The 18,863-nt window shown below is 57.7% G+C and overlaps 1 protein-coding gene across 6 annotated transcripts in view; it reads right to left on the reverse strand.

The window, feature by feature from the left end:
- STIM1 (stromal interaction molecule 1) overlaps positions 1–18,863 on the reverse strand; it is a 73,586-nt gene that overhangs the window by 20,445 nt on the left and 34,278 nt on the right. For all 6 annotated transcript variants that reach the window (XM_066545599.1, XM_066545597.1, XM_066545598.1 and 3 more), the window contains exons 4-8: positions 16,080–16,191; positions 15,027–15,142; positions 9,545–9,722; positions 4,936–5,113; positions 97–264 (exon numbers count right to left, since the gene is read on the reverse strand). In XM_066545599.1, coding sequence (XP_066401696.1) covers positions 97–264; positions 4,936–5,113; positions 9,545–9,722; positions 15,027–15,142; positions 16,080–16,191 — 752 coding nt within the window. The remainder of the gene's footprint in view (positions 1–96; positions 265–4,935; positions 5,114–9,544; positions 9,723–15,026; positions 15,143–16,079; positions 16,192–18,863) is intronic.

Genomic DNA, 18,863 nt, shown 5'->3' on the forward strand with positions numbered 1-18,863 from the left:
GATGCCACAGAGCCAAGAAGATGCAGAGAACCATCTCTGCAGGTTTACACCCCAGCCCTCCCCAGGGACCCAGCAGGAGGCCACTGCAGCTCTCACCCCTTCCTTGGCCACCAGCAGCTGCTTCTCTGCGTTCTGCTTCTTGATGTTGTAGTACTGCACCTCCACCTCGTGGGTCAGCTGCAGCCACTTCTGCAGGGCCTCGGGGGCAGCCCAGCTGCAGTGGGACTCCAGCTCCTTCTCCGCGTTCTTCAGCGCCATCCGCACCTGGGGACAGGCAGCCAGACACCATGGAGTGGCTGTGGGGACACGGCCCTCCCACAGCTCATCCCCCTCTGCTGCCACCCCCCTGCCCAGGCAGCTGCACCAGGCCTGGCAGCAGGAAACCCCTCTGGAGGAGCAGTGGCATCCTGGGGGCTGTGGGAGAGGAGCCACCCACAGGGCAGGCTGCTGCTCCGAGCACCAGAACCTCCCAGGGACCATTCCTGCCACCCTAAGCTGAGCCCCTTCCCCAGAAACTCACAGCCACCTCCATGCTCTGAACACCAGAACCTCCAGAACCTCCCAGGGACCATTCCTGCCACCCTAAGCTGAGCTCCTTCCCCAGAAACTCACAGCCAGGACTGTGCTCCGAGCACCAGAACCTCCCAGGGACCATTCCTGCCACCCTAAGCTGAGCCCCTTCCCCACAAATTCCCAGCCAGGACTATGCTGAGCTCCCTCTCAACCCCTCCACGTCACCAGGAGCCACAGGAAACCCCTCTGGAGGAGTGGTGTCATCCTGGGGGCTGCAGGAGAGGAGCAACCCACAGGGCAGGCTGCTGGCTCCAGGCACCAGAACCTCCCAGAGACCATTCCTGCCACCCTAAGCTGAGCTCCTTCCCCAGAAATTCCCAGCTGAGCTCCCTCTCAACCCCTCCTCATCACCAGGAGCCACAGGAAACCCCTCTGGAGCTGATGGCACGGTACATGAGGTGGTTAAAAGGGAATTAGGCTCGCAGAGAGGATACTCTGGGGATTCTGCAGCCTCTAGAAGCTCTGCAGAGCTTGCTGCCTGTCTGAAACTCCCCCTGTGGAGGCAGAGCCCCTGACAGGCAATCCCTGTCTCACCACAGCTCCCAGCCAAGCCCAGGGAGCTCGTCAGGAGACAACTTCCACACTGTACAAAGTGAGAAAAATATTTAGACACAAAACACGTGCTGCTGGTCAGGAAAAGAAACAGCCTGGCTGCATCAGCCACTCCTGGGGTGTCTCCTTCATCCCCAGGCTCCTGCACACCTTGACACCCCACAGAGACAAGGATTAGAAGGGACTGGCTGAAAAGCCAGCTGAGCACACTGCAGCCTCACAGAAAAGCCTGCAGTGGTGCAGACCCCCAGGAATGAACTGGTGTGCTGCAGTGCCCACCCTGTGGAGAGGCTCCCACAGCCTGGCAAGCCCTGCAGGAAGGGAAGGTGTGCCAGCCTGGAGCAGCAGCAGGACGGCACCACAACGCCAGGGCACGCTGCAGGGACGGGCACTGTGCCAGCACAGCGCCCTGGGGCTCAGGGGGGCTGTGGCTTCACCCTGCACAGCAGCTCTGCCTGCCAGCCCCAGCACTGCCCTGCTCCTGCAGCTCCCAGCCCACGGGCAGGCCGTGCCTGGCGGCGGTGGGCGGATGCAGAGCAGGGGTTTTGTGCAGCACTGCTCACTCTTGGAGCTTTGCCCTGGATGTGTTCTGCTTTAACTCAGGCACGTCCCACCCAGCCCAGCCTGGGGGTTTTCAGGGAGCCAAGAGCCCCAGGGTAGAGGCAGATCTCTGAAACTGTGTGTTTTACCCAGAAGGAGCATCCATCTAGGAGCAGCCCCGAGGCACCACACACCACAGGTCAAACACTTGTGCCACTTGCGTGTGATTTAGGGCTGTTCAGTATAAAACTGCCCAAATCAGTCCCAGAGCCTGGGTTTTTCCTGGCTTTTCCCATTGCACACCAGCAGCACCAGTCAGGTGCTGCTCCCACCTCAGCAGAACTCTGACCATCAGCCACAGGCATCTGGGATTTGGGAATACAGAGGAAACATGGGTAGGAAATCTGTCACTGGTTGTTAGGGGTAGAGGAGTGCTCATAACACTCACAGGAACAAGGTTTTTAGGGAATGGTGGGAAAGGGAAGTGCTGTGGCACAGGCAAGGACCAGTGGCTAAAATGAGTGTCCATGACCCAAACTCTCGTGGTTCTGCAGGGAATCCGTGCAAACAGGAGTTATTTTGTGTGTGTCTCCATTCTCCTGGGAAGACCTTTAAGACCCCATTTGGATCACTAAGAGTAACAATTTATAGGGAAATTTTTATATAAAAGTTTTACTCTGCCCTGGTGAAACCCCACCTGCAGAGCCTCCAGCCCTGGGGCCCAAGAGCAGGAGGATGTGGAGCTCCAGGAGCCAGTCCAGAGGAGCCCCTCTGCAGCCAGGCTGGGAGAGCTGGGGGTGCTCACCTGGACAGGAGCAGCTGCAGGGAGAGCTCAGAGCCCCTGGCAGGGCCTGAAGGGGCTCCAGGAGAGCTGCAGAGGGACTGGGGACAAGGCCTGCAGGGACAGCACCCAGGGAATGGCTGCCAGTGCCAGAGGGCAGGGCTGGATGGGATCTTGGCAATGAGGAATTGTTCCCTGGCAGGGTGGGCAGGCCCTGGCACAGGGTGCCCAGAGCAGCTGGGGCTGCCCCTGCATCCCTGGCAGTGCCCAAGGCCAGGCTGGGCACTGGGGACAGTGGGAGGTGTCCCTGCCATGGCAGGGGTGGGATGGGATGAGATTTAAGGTCTTTCCAGCCCAAACCAGTATGGGATTCTATTCCACAATTCCCTCAGTGCTCTCTGTGGCCCCACTGGGGTCTGTGGAAGGTGCCCCAGTGAGGAGGGAGAGATGGATGAAGATCCTGGGAACAGGACACTCTCCATCCCATACACCCAACTGCAGCAGGACCACCCCAAGGCTCCAGCGTGGCCTGGGTGATCAGAACCCTGGTGCAGAGCAGGTCTGTGTTAATGCTCCCTGGGAGCAGTGTGGGGTCACAGGGGTGACAGGTTAATGTCACAGGTGTCCTGGGGCAGTGGGGGCAGTGCTGGGGTTACCGTCACACAGTGCTGTGGGACACTGCAGTACTCACCTGCCTTCAGCCTGGGCAGCTCACAGGTCACACCAGCTCCTGGGCTCCTTGATGGGAACGCAGGGCAAGGGCAGGGTGAGAGCTGGGCTGCTCCAGAGCTGGGGCCCAGGGCTCCCAGCCCCACCGTGCCCAAACACACTGCCCCAGGGTCTGTCTGTGCCAGCAGGGACACCCCCCCAGGCCCCGTGCAGAGGCTGGATGGCCACAGGAGGATGGATCAGAGCACTCCTGAGGGGCTTGGGGCTGCTGCACTCCCAGGGAGGAAGGGAATTTGCTGTTTGTCCCCCTGCACTGACCGCCCCAGGGCTCTCAGGACACTTGGTCCTGCCTTGCCAGGGGACGCCCTGGATTCCTGCCCTGGTTTCATCCCCGTCCTCCATGGTGGCAAAAAAGACTGGACACAGCAGGGAGGATACACACACAAACACATGGCCTTGGAACATCCAAGGAACCTGCCTGGCTCATGCAGGTCTGGCTCCAGTCTTGGTTTAAACTGATCTGTAACTTGCAGCCAGGTGAGAATTGTTCCTCAGGCAAGACAGAAAGCAGCTACTGGGATTGAGGGTTTGGACTTCCTTGTAGGTTTGGGGAAGTTAAGGTTGCAAAGTGGGAAAATTTCCTTATAGAAAGGGTTGTCCAGCCCTGGCACAGGCTGCCCAGGGCAATGCTGGGGTCACATCCATGGAGGGATTTAACAGAATGTGGCAAATGGGGACATGGTCAGTGGTGGCCTTGGCAGTGCTGGGGAAGGGCTGGCCTGGATGGTCTCAGAGGGCTGTTCCAACCCTTACACACACTCTGATCCATGAGAAAACATGGAAAGCATAACTGAACTCATTCTAAATCTGTCCTAAATCCATGAACACAAACGAAGAGAGACTGCGTGGACTGGGCAGGGAGTCAGAAATGCCAGAGGGTGCAGCTCCAGGGCAAGTCCAACCCCTCTCCTCCTGCTGGGATGTCGCAAGATGCCAGCACCTGCCCTGTCCAACACCGCAGCAGTGACTGGGATGTGTAATGGACACTATGGAAAAGAGACTCAGGGCTTTTCCTCCATAAAGGGGAGTGGGAAAGCAAAGGCAAAAGAGCAGCAGCATCACTGGATTCAGGGGGTTGGAGAGCAGTGAGGACTGGAGTCCCTCAGGAGCCAGGACAGGCACTGGCACTGGGAATGTCTTTGTTGGTGACAGGGACAGGGATCCAGGGCAGCCCCAGCCTGGCAGTGACACAGAGCTGGTGCTGTGGGCACACCCTGCAGGGAAGGGATGGGGCATCCAGAGGCACCTGGGCAGGCAGAGAGCTGGGACCCTGCCAGCCTCGTGCAGCTCAGCAGGACCAAGGGCAAGGCCTGCAGCTGGCTGGGGGCAATCCCAGCACAAACACAGCCTGGGGAGAACGGACTGGGAGCAGCCCTGGGAGAAGGAGCTGGAGATTGGTGGGAGAAGCTCCACAGAGCCTGGCCATGAGCACTGGGACCTGAAATCCCTGCGCCCTGGGCTGATCCCACAGGGTGGGCAGAGGAAAGGGATTGGGATTGTGTCCCTGTGCCCTGCTCAGGGTGCCCAGAGCAGCTGGGGCTGCCCTTGGATCCCTGGCAGTGCCCAAGGCCAGGCTGGACACTGGGGCTGGGAGCAGCCTGGGACAGTGGGAGGTGTCCCTGCCGTGGCAGGGGTGGCACTGGGTGGGATTTATGGCCCTCCCAAGGCAGCCATTCTGTGTTTCTGTGATTGCCCAGAGGGATGCAGCGGCACTGCCCTCAGTGCCAGGCGTGTGCAGGTGCTGCCCAGGTGAGGCTCACCTGCTCCAGCTCCTGCTCAGCGTATTTCTGCCGGCTGAGCTCGTTCTCGGTGCCCTCGCGCAGCTCCCGCAGCCGGTGCGCCTCCTGCTTGGCAATGCTGATCTCGTCCTGCAGCTTCTTCTCCAGGTGCACCTTCTCCACCTCCACGGAGCGGTGCTCCTCCTGCGCCTTCTGCAGCCTGCAACACACACACAGGGCCAGGGCCAGTGCTGGGCAGCTCCCTGCAGGCAGCCAGGGCCAGGGCCAGCGCTGGGCCAGCTCCCTGCAGGCAGCCAGGGCCAGGGCCAGCTCCCCCAGACCCTGCAGGGCCAGGACCAGGGCTGGGCCAGCTCCCTGCAGGCAGCCAGGGCCAGGGCCAGCGCTGGGCCAGCTCCCTGCAGGCAGCCAGGGCCAGGGCCAGCACTGGGCCAGCTCCCCCAGACCCTGCAGGGCCAGGACCAGGGCTGGGCCAGCTCCCTGCAGGCAGCCAGGGCCAGGGCCAGCGCTGGGCCAGCTCCACAGACCCTGCAGGGCCAGGACCAGGGCTGGGCCAGCTCCCTGCAGGCAGCCAGGGCCAGGGCCAGCGCTGGGCCAGCTCCACAGACCCTGCAGGGCCAGGACCAGGGCTGGGCCAGCTCCCCAGGCCCTGGAGGGAGCCAGGACCAGGGCTGCCCTCCAGAGCCAGCTCTGCTCACCAAACCAGCCTTGTGCTCTGCTCTGCCCATCCTGTGCTCTGCTCACCAAAAGCAGCCCTGCCCTGCCCTGCTCTGCCCAAGGGATGGCAGGGAGACAGTTCACTGCGGCTGGGAATAAAGGAAGTTGTCAACTCCTCGGTCTCAGCTTGATTCATTTATCAAATGCTCAGGATGCATTTTCTTCATTTCCCACAGCACACCCAGGTTTCCTCTAATGAGTCTCAAATTAAGGTCAATTTTTGGTATTTTCACCCAAGTGAAGATTTTGATAAAACAAAGCAGGGGAAGATCTGCCAGAGCCCATCAGACCACTCAGATGGGATGGATCCACATTCCTCCCACAAAATCCTGCAAATTCAGACACGGCTTAATCCTGCCTGGATGCTCTTATTCCTCCTCATGACAGACTGAATCAGCAGGAATATATGGCAGCAATGAAACCCTGGATTCCCCAAGGACCAGTGGGATCTTCCATGAGGAGCTGGCCTGTGCTGAGGCTCCCAGCAGGGCTGTGAGGCTGGCAGGGCACCAGCTGGGCCAGTGACCCTCAGAGAGGATCTGAGTGTCACCTGTCCCAGGGGAGACTGCACCCACCTGGAGCAGCCCCAAGGGACACTGAACAGAGACCAAGAGCTGCCCCAAGGGACAGACACCATTGGCCAAGACCATTACCAAGGGGAATTGAACAGAGACATGGAGCTGTCCCAAAGTGAAGATGACAGTGACAAAGAGCTGCTGCAGAACTGAAAACACGTGTCTGACACCAGCTGGGACAGGCCCTGCTGGCACAGCTCTGCAGTCACCAGGACACCCACACACCCTGCTGGCACAGCCCTGGGTCCTGTCATGCCCTACACCCAAGGTCCACTCACAAAAGTGACACACTGGTGACATATCCCCTCATGCCTGGCCATGGGGATGACCATGGGATTTGGGGGCACAGTTGAGGGGTCTTTATGGCTGTTTTTAGCTGAGTGGGGCAGGGGCAGCACGCAAGGATGGGGTCATGCATGGGCACCAGGGCTTGGCTGCTGCTGCCCTTGGGACAGACCTCCCCCAGCACCAGGAACAGCAGTGAGACCACCCCAGCCATGGCAGGGACACCTCCCACTGTCCCAGGCTGCTCCAGCCCCAGTGCCCAGCCTGGCCTTGGGCACTGCCAGGGATGCAGGGGCAGCCCCAGCTGCTCTGGGCAAGCAGGGGGCTCACATTCCAGGAGCTTCCATACAATCCACACATCTCCAAAACAGACCCACCCACTCCTTTCGGGCTTCAGTAGGATGTGCCAAGACTTGATGATGTTGATGAGTCACTTAATGGCCTGGGAAGTGCCACTGCTGCAGGGTGTTCTCCAAGGTGCTCTGGAGCTGAGTAAAGGCTGGGGTTTGGTAGGAACATTCCCAGCTCCTCAGGAGCATGTCTGAGCTGCTCAGCAAATTCCAGCAGCACTGGCACTGGAGAGGCATCCTGTGCCTTCCAGAGGGCTGCTCAGTGCTGAGCTTCACCCAGCCAGCACAGTAGGGCCTTTCAAGCTCTGAAAGTGAAGTCTCTGAGCAGAACTGCAGCACAACTTCTCCACAAGTCTTGGACCACTGGGGCTGTCCAGAGTTTTCACTGTTCCTGTGGCAGCTGAAGATCCCAGCTGGACCCCGCTGGGCAAGGATGAGGAAGTGAAGGGATATTTCCCCCTAGAGGCCTCCCAAGGCCCCCAGTTCTCCTCCTTTCCTCCTGAGGATGAGAAAGGGAAAGGACATTTCCCCTCTAGAGGCCTCCCAAGGCCTCAGTTCACCTTTCCTCCTGAGGATGAGAAAGGGAAGGGACATTTCCCCTCTAGAGGCTTCCTAAGCCCCCAGTTCTCCTCCTTTCCTCCTGAGAATGAGGAAGAGAAAGGACATTTCCCCTCTAGAGGCCTCCCAAGCCCCCAGTTCACCTTTCCTCCTGAGGATGAGGAAGAGAAAGGACATTTCCCCTCAAAAGGCCTCCCAAGCCCCCAGTTCACCTCCTTTCCTCCTGAGGATGAGGAAGAGAAAGGACATTTCCCCTCCAGAGGCCTCCCAAGGCCCCAGTTCTCCTCTTTTCCTCCTGAGGATGAGGAAGGGAAGGGACATTTCCCCTCCAGAGGCCTCCCAAGGCCCCAGTTCACCTCCCAGTGCCTGAGCCCCTGCTCAGTGCCCTCTGTGGAGGACGAGCCCTGCCGAGTGCTCTGGCTCAAGGCTGTGCCGAGTCCCAGAGGTTTTGTGTTTCCTCCTGAGGAGCTTTAGAGCATTAGTTGAACTTCCCAGGAACATCCATCCACTTGTTTACGTGGCTCTGCCCTCAGCAGCCGGGCCCAAGGTCGTTCCCCACAGGCACATTCCCAGTTTGGAGCTCAGAGGTGACACCCAGTGAGCCCTCCTGCCCTGAACAGTGCTGCTCCACGGATGGACATGGAGAAGGGATCCCTGTCTCCTCCCAGATGCAGGAAAAAGAAATCAAACCTTCTTTGGGAGTGCTTCCAAGCTGTAACACAAAACTCCACGAGGCTGTGTGGAGCCAGCTGTGGGCTGGAGCCACAGAGGGGAGCGGATTCGTGCCAGGGGAACGTGCCCAGCATGGCTCCATCACCTGGGAGCTCTCTCCTCAGGGACACCAGCTGGTGCCACCCTGTTGCCATTATAGTGCAAGAGCTCTATATTGCTAGAGTTTCATACCTCTTTGATGTTTCCTGTAGGCAGCTCCTCTAAGCACTGGCTCTCCCTTGTCCTTGCAGTAGCCAACTGACTCCAGTTCCCATCAATCCACTCTTTTATAACACTCTTCTTATTGGCTACAGGTGTGGCCTGTTAACATCAGGCCTGCTCCTAATCTTTAGTAATTGGTTCAGCTGCAACTCTTTAGGGGATAAGACTACATTCTATACCACCTTCATTTACCCATACTGTATCCCCCTACACCACCCCACTGGGGAACAGGAGCCCTTCCAGCAACGTTCAGGGGCAGGGTAAGGCTGTAATGGGCTCCTAGGCATGCACTGCACAGATTCCCAAAAGCTGGCTGGCTGCAGGTCTGACACCCTCAGGACCTTGGTGTCTGCACAGGACACTCATCACACCCCGTGACTGGCCTGGCATCAAACTCATGTCCACAGAAGTCACTGGAAATGCAGCCACAGGGCAGCCTAGTTAATGTTTATCCTCCCAAATTCCACTGAAACCTCACAGAAAGTAGTTCAAGCCCCACACTATCTCTGCTCTGTTATTTGCTAAATCTGCCCTTATAATATTCCACTACCAGAGCACCCCATGGGTTTGTCATCACCAGGGCTGAAGGCTCTTCCCTGTCCCAGAAGATCCCTGTCCAGAGGCTCTCTTGGAGCCTGTTCTCCCACCAGTAGCTCTACTGGAACCACTGCAGTGATTCCTGGGAATAGAGACCCCATTCCTGATGTTGCAGGATCTGATCCATATGCCAAGAGCCCAGATACTCCTATTTAATACTCCAAAATGATGTATTTTTTTCACTTTCCAAACAACACCCCTTGACTCAGGTATTGCTTCCCCACACAGCTCCAAGAATTCAAGAGGGGATCTGTAAATCCCTGATTGCTCCCACACACTTTTTCCCCATCAAAAGCCAAGGTGAAACAAGTTTGGATGACAAATTCCACGTGAGCTGGACTGCACGGCAGGACTGGGACTGGACAAGCTCTAAGGCCCCTTTGAACCCAAAGCATTCCCTGGTTCTGTGACTAGGAAAGAACAGCCTGGTCCAGGAGTCCCTGCAGGAGGAGGCAGGCCCCTCTCTGAGCTCCAGAGGCTGCTGGCAGCTTTGCCAGTCCCTCAGGAAGGGGCTGACTCCGGTGTGAGGCACCAAAACAGGCATTTCCTGAAATCTGAAGGAATAGAACTGTGCAGGAAGAGCTGAGTGCTCCAGCTGGATGGACAATGGGAACCTACCTCTCCTGCAGGTCATGGAGAGACTGCTCAGCCCTGTGGAGACCCTCCAGGTCCTTCATCATCTTCTTCATGTGCTCCTTGGAGTAGCGGTTCTGGATGTAGGCGAACCAGCAGCCGCCCACGCCGATGACGATGGACACCACCAGCATGAAGTCCTTGAGGTGGTTGTGTCGAGTCACTGCAAGAGACCAGAGACACTGCTGGGGCCAAAGGACCACGGGGAGAGCTCCAAAGGGCTCTGCTGCACCACAGTGGGACAGGAGAACTCAGGGCAGTCGTACAAGGAACTGTGGCAGAGGATTCACCGAGGGGACAGTTGAGCTGTGTCAGTATTTCAGGAGGAAAACAGAAGCTTGACAACATTTATTCCATTTGGAGACGGCAACAACAACACAAAAGATGAAATTGCAAATCTTCCAGCTCCATTTTCCTGACAATAAGTGGTACAGGGGAAACTGCACAGAGGAACGCCCCTCCAGAATGGCTGTGATCTCACAGGGCAGCAAAGGTAACTAAGAACAAAATAAGCACTTGGAACAAAATAAACACTGCTGAGATCACAGAGCTGGGGCAGCTCAAGAGTCCAACTGTCAAGCTGCCAAGCTTTCCATCAGAACCACAACTCAGTGTGGAAATTCCCTTTTTCTACAGTTAATTCAAAAAAAGGTGTTGATGCATGTGAGAGGATGAAAGTAATTAAGTGGGGGCTCAAGTGCTAAACAAAGCCCGAAAAGATGAGTCAAGCAGATTTTTTCCCTGTAACTCAACCAAGTGTGTGCTGGAAAAGCCACCAATGAAAGAGCAGCTCAGTCCAGTGAGCTGGGACTAAATGACCAGTATCCACTGGTTTTGAACAAACAACAGGCAATTCACACCAGATCCAGGGGGAAAATACCTGTACTGAGGGGGGCAGGCCCTGGCACAGGGTGCCCAGAGAAGCTGTGGCTGTGGAGGTGTCCCTGCCGTGGCAGCGGTGGGTTAGACAGGAGCTGAAGCCCCTCCCCAGCTAAACCACATCTGTCACACTGGTAGAGCTGGGGGGACAGGAGGGGACCTGGGAGGTGGAAACCTGAATTGGGAAGGCAGAGCACAGCACAGCCTGAGCTGGACGGACACGTGGGGACAGGGCTGCTGCTCCCTGCCCATATTGCAGAGGCTTCCCCTCAGAGGGAGAGGGACAGGAGCCCTCCCCAGGGCCCAGGAGACAGGCAAGCACCATCTCCCCAAGCAGCACTTGTGGCCCATCACTCCCTGCAAGCACCCAGGGTAAATCCAGCACTCAGAACTAAACAAGGTGAGCGCTGGCCCCGCTCCCCTCCGGATGGATTAGCACAACATCCTCTTCCGAGGAAGCAGATCCTGGCAAGTGCCTGCACATCCCTCAGCCTCAGTCCCTGCAGCTCCCATCTGGGGAGTGCTTTGTGTTCCACCCTCCCACAGCCCTGCTCTCCTGCCCCCCCGGGGCCATTCCCTGCCAGCCCCACCCCAGCTGGTCCCTGTCCTGCCCCTGGTGCCAGCTGGGCTCAGCTCCAGCTGGGAGTGCAGCTTTGCACACATCCTTCCTCTGCACCAGCCCTGGCCAAAGACACGTCTCCCTGATTTTTTATGATTTTCTAAGCCTTCTAATGTTTACGTTCTTGTAACGAACTTTCTAACACACTTTATATAAATAACTGATGGTTTTGCATTTTTTTATGGAGGAAGAGAAATTTGATGGACCGTTGGTTTGTCCAGTATCATTGGAGAGGTGGCATTGTCACCTTCCAATCCACTGTCACTTTTAGAAATCTATAAATGCTGGAGTCAGAAGGTAAACTTCCCATTTTTGCCTTGAGAAAAGCAGTGTGTGCACATCGTGTTATGTCGTGGCCTACAGTGACAGACACGGGCATGAGAAAACTCTGAGGAAAACTCAGCTTGGATGGAAACGTAGAAGCATGGAATACCAGGATGGTTTGGGTTGGAAAGGACCTCAGAGCCCACCCAGTGCCACCCGTGCCATGGCAGGGACACCTCCCACTGTCCCCAGTGCCCAGCCTGGCCTTGGGCACTGCCAGGGATGCAGGGGCAGCCCCAGCTGCTCTGGGCACCCTGTGCCAGGGCCTGCCCACCCTGCCAGGGAACAATTCCTCATTGCCAAGATCCCACCCAGCCCTGCCCTCTGGCACTGGCAGCCATTCCCCCTTGGCCTGGCCCCACAGAGCAGAGGGGTTCCAGCCCTGGGAGCATCTCCATTTTCTCACCTTCACTGTAGATGCTTTTTTCTGCTATCTAATCCCAACCAACAATCCTGCAGCTCCAGACCTTCCCCCCTTGCTCAATCATTTTGCTTCTTTCAAACACCAAGCCCAGGCAGAGCTGCAAACCCAGCAGGACTTCAAGTCCTGCAGCTGAGCAGAACAATCAGTCTGAGATAAAACTGTGCCTGTTGTCCCTCCTTTCCCAAAAGAAGGAAATGGGAAAGGTGGAGAAGTCTGTTTTGCATGGTGTACATGGCTTTTCCTGCAGCCTGTGCAGGTGTAAGGTGAGCCCAGGCCTGCCTGCTGCTGGGAGCAGCCACGGCCACAGGGGTGCAGGACAGGCTGTGCCAGCCCTGCTGAGGGCCAGGGACAAAGCCAGGGGACTTAAATCACGATCAACTGCACAGGAACAATCTGAGGCTCTGCCAGGTGCCCTCAGTCTCTGGCCCAGGGCACAGGAGCAGCAGGGAAAGAGATCAAATTACAGAAAGATCTGTCCCAAGTTCAAAAGCAGCAGAGCTGCACCTGCAGAGCCTCCAGCCCTGGGACACCAACAGCAGGAGCAGCTGGAGCTGCTGGAGAGAGCCCAGAGGGGCTGGAGCCAGGCTGGGGAGCTGGGGGTGCTCACCTGGAGAGGAGCAGCTCCAGGGAGAGCTCAGAGCCCCTGGCAGGGCCTGCAGGGGCTCCAGGAGAGCTGCAGAGGGACTGGGGACAAGGCCTGCAGGGACAGCACCCAGGGAATGGCTGCCAGTGCCAGAGGGCAGGGCTGGGTGGGATCTTGGCAATGAGGAATTGTTCCCTGGCACGGTGGGCAGGCCCTGGCACAGGGTGCCCAGAGCAGCTGGGGCTGCCCCTGCATCCCTGGCAGTGCCCAAGGCCAGGCTGGGCACTGGGGACAGTGGGAGGTGTCCCTGACATGGCAGGGGTGGCACTGGGTGGGATTTAAGGTCCCTCCCTACCCAAACCATTCTGGATTCCATGTTTCACCTGAAGTTGTGCTATTTTGTGCCAGATAAATTCCTGAATCACAGGAACAGGACCCCAAAGGGACAGACACAGAAGAAGAAATCATCTCATGTTGCTTAGACTATAATTGTTCCACGCTCCCTTGCACTTGGATTAATTACAGAGCTGGAGTGGTCAGACCTGTTTGCTGGAGGAAATGGCAGGGCTGGAGCCTGGCAGCAGGAACCAGACCTGGAGGGATGGCAGGAGCCTGCAGATCCACATGGAAACTGGCCATGGAATCTGGCTGGAACCTCTGCCACGAGCCAGACACCCACCCCTGGAGCCCTGGGTTTGGAAAACCCTCACCCAGCAGCAGGAGCAGCACTGTGTCCAGGTGCTGTGATCCCCACAGCAGCAGGGTGTCTGGATTTAGGAGCCTGCAGGAGGCCTGGGGCTCCAATTGAGGCTGCTTTTATCAAAGCTTTCACACCTGTGGTGAACAGAGCTTCAGGAGAGGAGACAAACCCTTGGCACTCTGTACCTGTGCACCACATCCCACTGCCAGCAGCTCAGAGACCCCCAGAGCCCAGCTGCCCTCCAGAGCCACCTCCCCTGACCATGGGAAAGGAGGTGTAAAACAGCTTCTGCAGCTTGAAAGGTCACTGAGCACTGCCCAAGCTGCCACTTGCTGCTGGCTCCTGAAAGGTGTTGTGCAATCCATTCCTGAAGGAATTGGTTTAGATAAACAACCTCTCCCCTTGAGTGGAGACAAAGCCATTCAGATGACCAGAAACCAGCAAATTTTACCTTCTGAAAAGGGATCAATCTCTCCTTCAGCTGCAGATTTAAAGCCTATTTCCACTTCTCACACACCCTGTATATAGAACCATGGAATGGTTTGGGTTGGGAGGGACCTCCAAGCTCATCCCATTCCACCTCCTGCTGTGAGCAGGGACACCTTGCACCAGCCCAGGCTGGCCTGGAAAGCTCCCAGCAGGAGCTGAGAGGGGTGTGAGCAGCCCTGGCTGCAGAGCAGCAGCACGGCTCCCTGCACACTTTGATCTCTGTGCCCCAGCGAGGGTCAGGCTGCAGGGCCAGGGAGCTGCAGGGCAGAACAAACAGCTCCAGCATGGCAACAGGCATTCATTCCCAGCCAGTACAAGCCATTCACTCTGCCATTTACACAGCACAACAACTCTGGAAAAATCCTGCCCCCAGCACAGGAGTCGCTGGGCTGGAGCCACCCAGGCATCAAAAAGCTTCACATTTAACGCAGGCAATAAATAAACACCAACCTGTGCCTGTGCAAAAAGAGGCTTTTCAATAACCGTGAGCAAAACTGGCTGATTGTACAAGCCAGGCTTGGGATTTGCTCCCTATGGCTCTGCCAAGCCTCACACTGTGGCTCACACTTTGCAGGCAGATTTCCCAGAACTGGGTGGGAATGGCTGGAGAGCAGCCCTGGGCAGAAGGACTTGGGGGTGCTGGAGTGGGAGAGGCCAGGAATGCCCCAGCCACGAGCACTGGGACCCCAAAATTCCCCAGCATGGGGATGATCCCCCAGCATGGGCAGCAGGAAAGGGGGGTTCCACCCCTCTGCACCCAAAGCCCAGGAGAAAGCCATGCAGAGAAGGAGAGAGACAAAAGCACCTTCAATAGGGAGCAGACAGGAGCCAGAGGGAGCTGGGAGCACCTGGAGCGTGGAGACACACGTCAGAGAGCTTGAGATCCTGATAAGGCATCAAAGGAGCCCAGGGCCTCCCACCACCACCCTAAACTTCCCATCCAGCCTGCTGCTCCCCCCCTCCTCCAGAGGTGGGTAGTTCACAGCCTGAGTCAGCAGCAGAGCCTCAGGACAGGACAGTGGAGCCCCAGGAAAGCCCAGGAGATGATGACAGAGCTCCAGGACATGGCAGCAGCTACCCTGGGAGCAGGCAGGACAGGGCTGCTGCCCTCCAGCACCATCAGCACCGCAGAAGGGCAGCAGGTTTTACCCTGTGGACACAGGAGACCCCAGCAGCACAGTGGGAGATCCCAGCAGCACAGTGGGAGATCCCAGCAGCACCTCTGGGAGAGCCCTCTGAGATGGGAATGCCAGCCCAGGATGCTCCAGGCTACAGAGCTGCTCCCACAAACCCAGGACAACCATTCCTGCTCCAGGGTAGCTGTGCTGGGATGACTCCCCTGGCTGAGGCTGCACTTTGGGTCACCCGGAACTGGCTCTGGTGCCCAGTCTGAGCAGAGCTGTGGCCCTGGGGTGGTTCCCAAGGCTGGCAGGTGGGTCTGGTACTCACACAGAGGAGGCCCGAAGAGCACCGTGTCCAGAGCCTTGAGCTGCAGCTTCTGCCGGTGGCTGCGGTCGGTCATCTTCAGCACCGTGCCCATCATGGTGGCATTGTTCACTGCCAGCCTGCACAACAGGGGGACAAAAAACTGCTGTGGGCACAGCCACCAGGGCCAGCAGGCATCAGGGAGATGCAGAGCAGGGCCTGGGAGCTCCCTGCTACCAGGGCAAATCCCTCACTGCTGCTGTCTCTAATCAGGGTGTCTCTAGGACGCTTTGCAGCAGCATTTTTAGGAGTGGGAGAGAGCAGGAAAAACCAGGGCCAGGCCTAATTCATTACCTGACAGCATGAGGAACTGATATCCCATCAAAACCCATCTTCTGGTGTCCTACCAATCACTATTAAGTATTTTTTAACCAAATCTCCATTGCCTTTACATCCTGTGTCACAGACCACAAACCACAGTTCTCCCTTGGAAGGGATGTGGACACTCATTGGGCTGCCTCAAAACCATCCTCATTTTATCCCCAGTTAATCCTTCCTTCCCAGTCAGTTGAGAAGGCCCTTTTTCAGCAACAGGAACCTTTATCCAAAAAAGCTGCACTGAGGTTTTTCAAACCTGTTACAACTTAGGATGACTCCCAGCCAGTGCTCCTCTTCCATGGAATCATGGATGGTTTGGGTTAGGAAGGATTTTAAATCCCACCCAGTGCCACCCCTGCCATGGCAGGGACGCCTCCCACTGTCCCAGGTGCTCCCAGCCCCAGTGCCCAGCCTGGCCTTGGGCACTGCCAGGGATGCAGGGGCAGCCCCAGCTGCTCTGGGCACCCTGTGCCAGGGCCTGCCCACCCTGCCAGGGAACAATTCCTTCCCTGTATCTAACCCAAATTTCCCCTCTTTTCACTCACAGTTGGAGCAGAACCGGGCAGTGCACAGGCCAAGGAACTGCAGGTGATGAGAGCAGCTAACTCCTGCCAGGCCTGGTGCTTTCCCTGCACACATCCCATGGGGACACTGCGGGCACTGCCCTGGGCCTGGCACTGCCCCGGGCCTGGCACTGACCTGGGCATGGCGTGGCCGCTGAGCTGCAGCTTGCGGAAGGTCTCCTCGTACTGGGGCAGCTCCACGTAGGAGATGAGCCACTGCACCACCTCGTCCACCGTCCAGTTGTACACTGCAGAGAGCACAACAGCACAGCTCATGGGGGGCATGGACACCAGGGAGCCACAGCTTGGGGCTGGCAGGGACCTCAGAGCCCACCCAGGGACACCCCTGCCATGGCAGGGACACCTCCCACTGTCCCAGGTGCTCCCAGCCCCAGCTGCTCTGGGCACCCTGTGCCAGGGCCTGCCCACCCTGCCAGGGAACAATTCCTCATTGCCAAGATCCCATCCAGCCCTGCCCCCTGGCAGTGGGACACTCCAGGCAATCCTGCAGGACCTCAGCCTCCCCCTCATGGGACCATTTTTGCCCAGACTCAGGAACTCCTGAGGTTCTGCTGTCCCTGAGCCCCCACAGACCCCACATGGCATGGGAGGAGCTGCCTGGAGCTGTCACTGTCACAACACACCTTTCCCAGGGCTGGTTTGCCCCTGTGCTCCCAGTTCCCAAAATTAACACATGCAATGAGGCCATCAGATAGAAGAGCAGAGGAGGCTCCACCTCGTGCCATGGCACCAGCAGGGCTCGGGCTGGGCACCCTGGCAGGGCCAACACCCAAAGTGCTGGCAGGTGACTCAAAGCTGGCATCACTGGGCTTTCCATCAGCCAGGTGATCCTGCTGCCTCCACTCTCCAACAGGGAATGCTCATCCTCAGCAAGTGCCCAAAGGCCCTGAATTCTGGGGTCAGCTCCCAAAGCCTCACCCCCTACTCCAGACCTGGCACAGGGTGCCCAGAGCAGCTGGGGCTGCCCCTGCATCCCTGGCAGTGCCCAAGGCCAGGCTGGACACTGGGGCTGGGAGCACCTGGGACAGTGGCAGGTGTCCCTGCCATGGCAGGGGTGTCCCTGGGTGGGCTTTGAGGTCTCTTCCAACCCAAACCCTTCTGTGATTCTGGGATCCCCTCTGAGCTTTCACTAAGTAAAGCACACATGGAGCAGTGCCAGAAAAAATCCATCGGAAGCAGCTTGAGAAAGGATCTGTGGGAGGAGGTGGAGCAGGTGCTGCAGCCCAAGTGAACCAGGTGAACTCTGCTCCTTAACCTCCTCCCCAGGCATCTGTGCATTATTTATGGGGCTGTCACGCAGCTCCAGAGCCATAAGTGAGGAGACCTTAGGAAATCAAGCTCCTGCCTTTGCCACTTTGTTGTGCTGCACTTACAGCAACGCTCTGAAGGCAAACACAATCCCAGACTGGGTTGGGTTGGGAGGGACCTCACAGCCCACCCAGTGCCACCCCTGCCATGGCAGGGACACCTTCCACTGTCCCAGTGCCATGTCCAGCCTGGCCTGGGACACAGCAGATGTGTTTACTGGACAGAGGGGGCTTTGTTACACTTGAATTTATCATCCCCTGGCCCCGTCCCTGGCAGGGCTGCATGGCTCTGCTGCAATGCAACCCTGACTGGGCCCACGAGCACAGAAACATCTGCCCAAGCTCCAGGGAGCCCAGTGCCTCCCATGGGAAGCTGAGGGGTGAGGGAGAGGAGGGATGAGAGATCTGGGAGAGATGAGGGAGCTGGGGGACATGGGGGAGCTGAGAGAGATGATGGAGCTGGAGCTCAGAGAACTGAGATGAGAGATCTGGGAGAGATGACGGACATGGAGCTCAGAGAAATGAGATGAGAGATCTGGGAGAGATGAGGGAGATGGAGCTCAGAGAAATGAGATGAGAGATCTGGGAGAGATGAGGGACATGGAGCTCAGAGAAATGAGATGAGAGATCTGGGAGAGATGAGGGAGATGGAGCTCAGAGAAATGAGATGAGAGATCTGGGAGAGATGAGGGACATGGAGCTCAGAGAAATGAGATGAGAGATCTGGGAGAGATGAGGGACATGGAGCTCAGAGAAATGAGATGGGAGATCTGGGAGAGATGAGGGAGATGGAGCTGTGAGAGCTGGGGGAGCTGAGAGAGATGAGCAAGCTCCAAGAGCTGACTGAACTGATGAAGTGGAGAAAGATGAAGATGAGGAAGCTGAGGGAGCTCACAGACTTGAGGGAGCTGAGAGAGATGAGGCAGATGGAGCTCAGAGAAATGACAGAGATGCGAGAGATGAGGGATCTGGCAGAGATGAGTGAGCTCAGAGATGGAGCTCAGAGCTAACTGAGTGGATGAAGCTGAGGGAGATGAGGGAGCAGAGGCAGAGCCCAGCACCAAGCAAGGACAGCAAGGCGCCATCCCCATGGACGCTGGCATGGCGACCCAGCTGCAGGGTGGCACAGATGATGCCACCAACCCTCCCTACAGTGCTGGTCACTGTCCCACACACTGGGGCACACCTGTGGCACCAGCAGGATGGCAACGATGGGAGGATGGGAGAAGCCACAGGCCCTGCATGGTGACATCACCAGCATGTGCCACAGGACATGGGCCACATCCCCAGCAGCAGCACTGCTGCCCTGGGCTCTCCAGAGCCATCAGGCCACATCCCCAGCAGCAGCACTGCTGCCCTGGGCTCTCCAGAGCCACATCCCCACATCCCCAGCAGCAGCACTGCTGCCCTGGGCTCTCCAGAGCCACATCCCCACATCCCCAGCAGCAGCAGTGCTGCCCTGGGCTCCTCCAGAGCCACATCCCCACATCCCCAGCAGCAGCACTGCTGCCCTGGGCTCTCCAGAGCCACATCCCCACATCCCCAGCAGCAGCACTGCTGCCCTGGGCTCTCCAGAGCCACATCCCCACATC

This window comes from Molothrus aeneus, chromosome 2 (assembly GCF_037042795.1).
Source record: "Molothrus aeneus isolate 106 chromosome 2, BPBGC_Maene_1.0, whole genome shotgun sequence".
Taxonomy (NCBI): Eukaryota; Metazoa; Chordata; class Aves; order Passeriformes; family Icteridae; genus Molothrus; species Molothrus aeneus.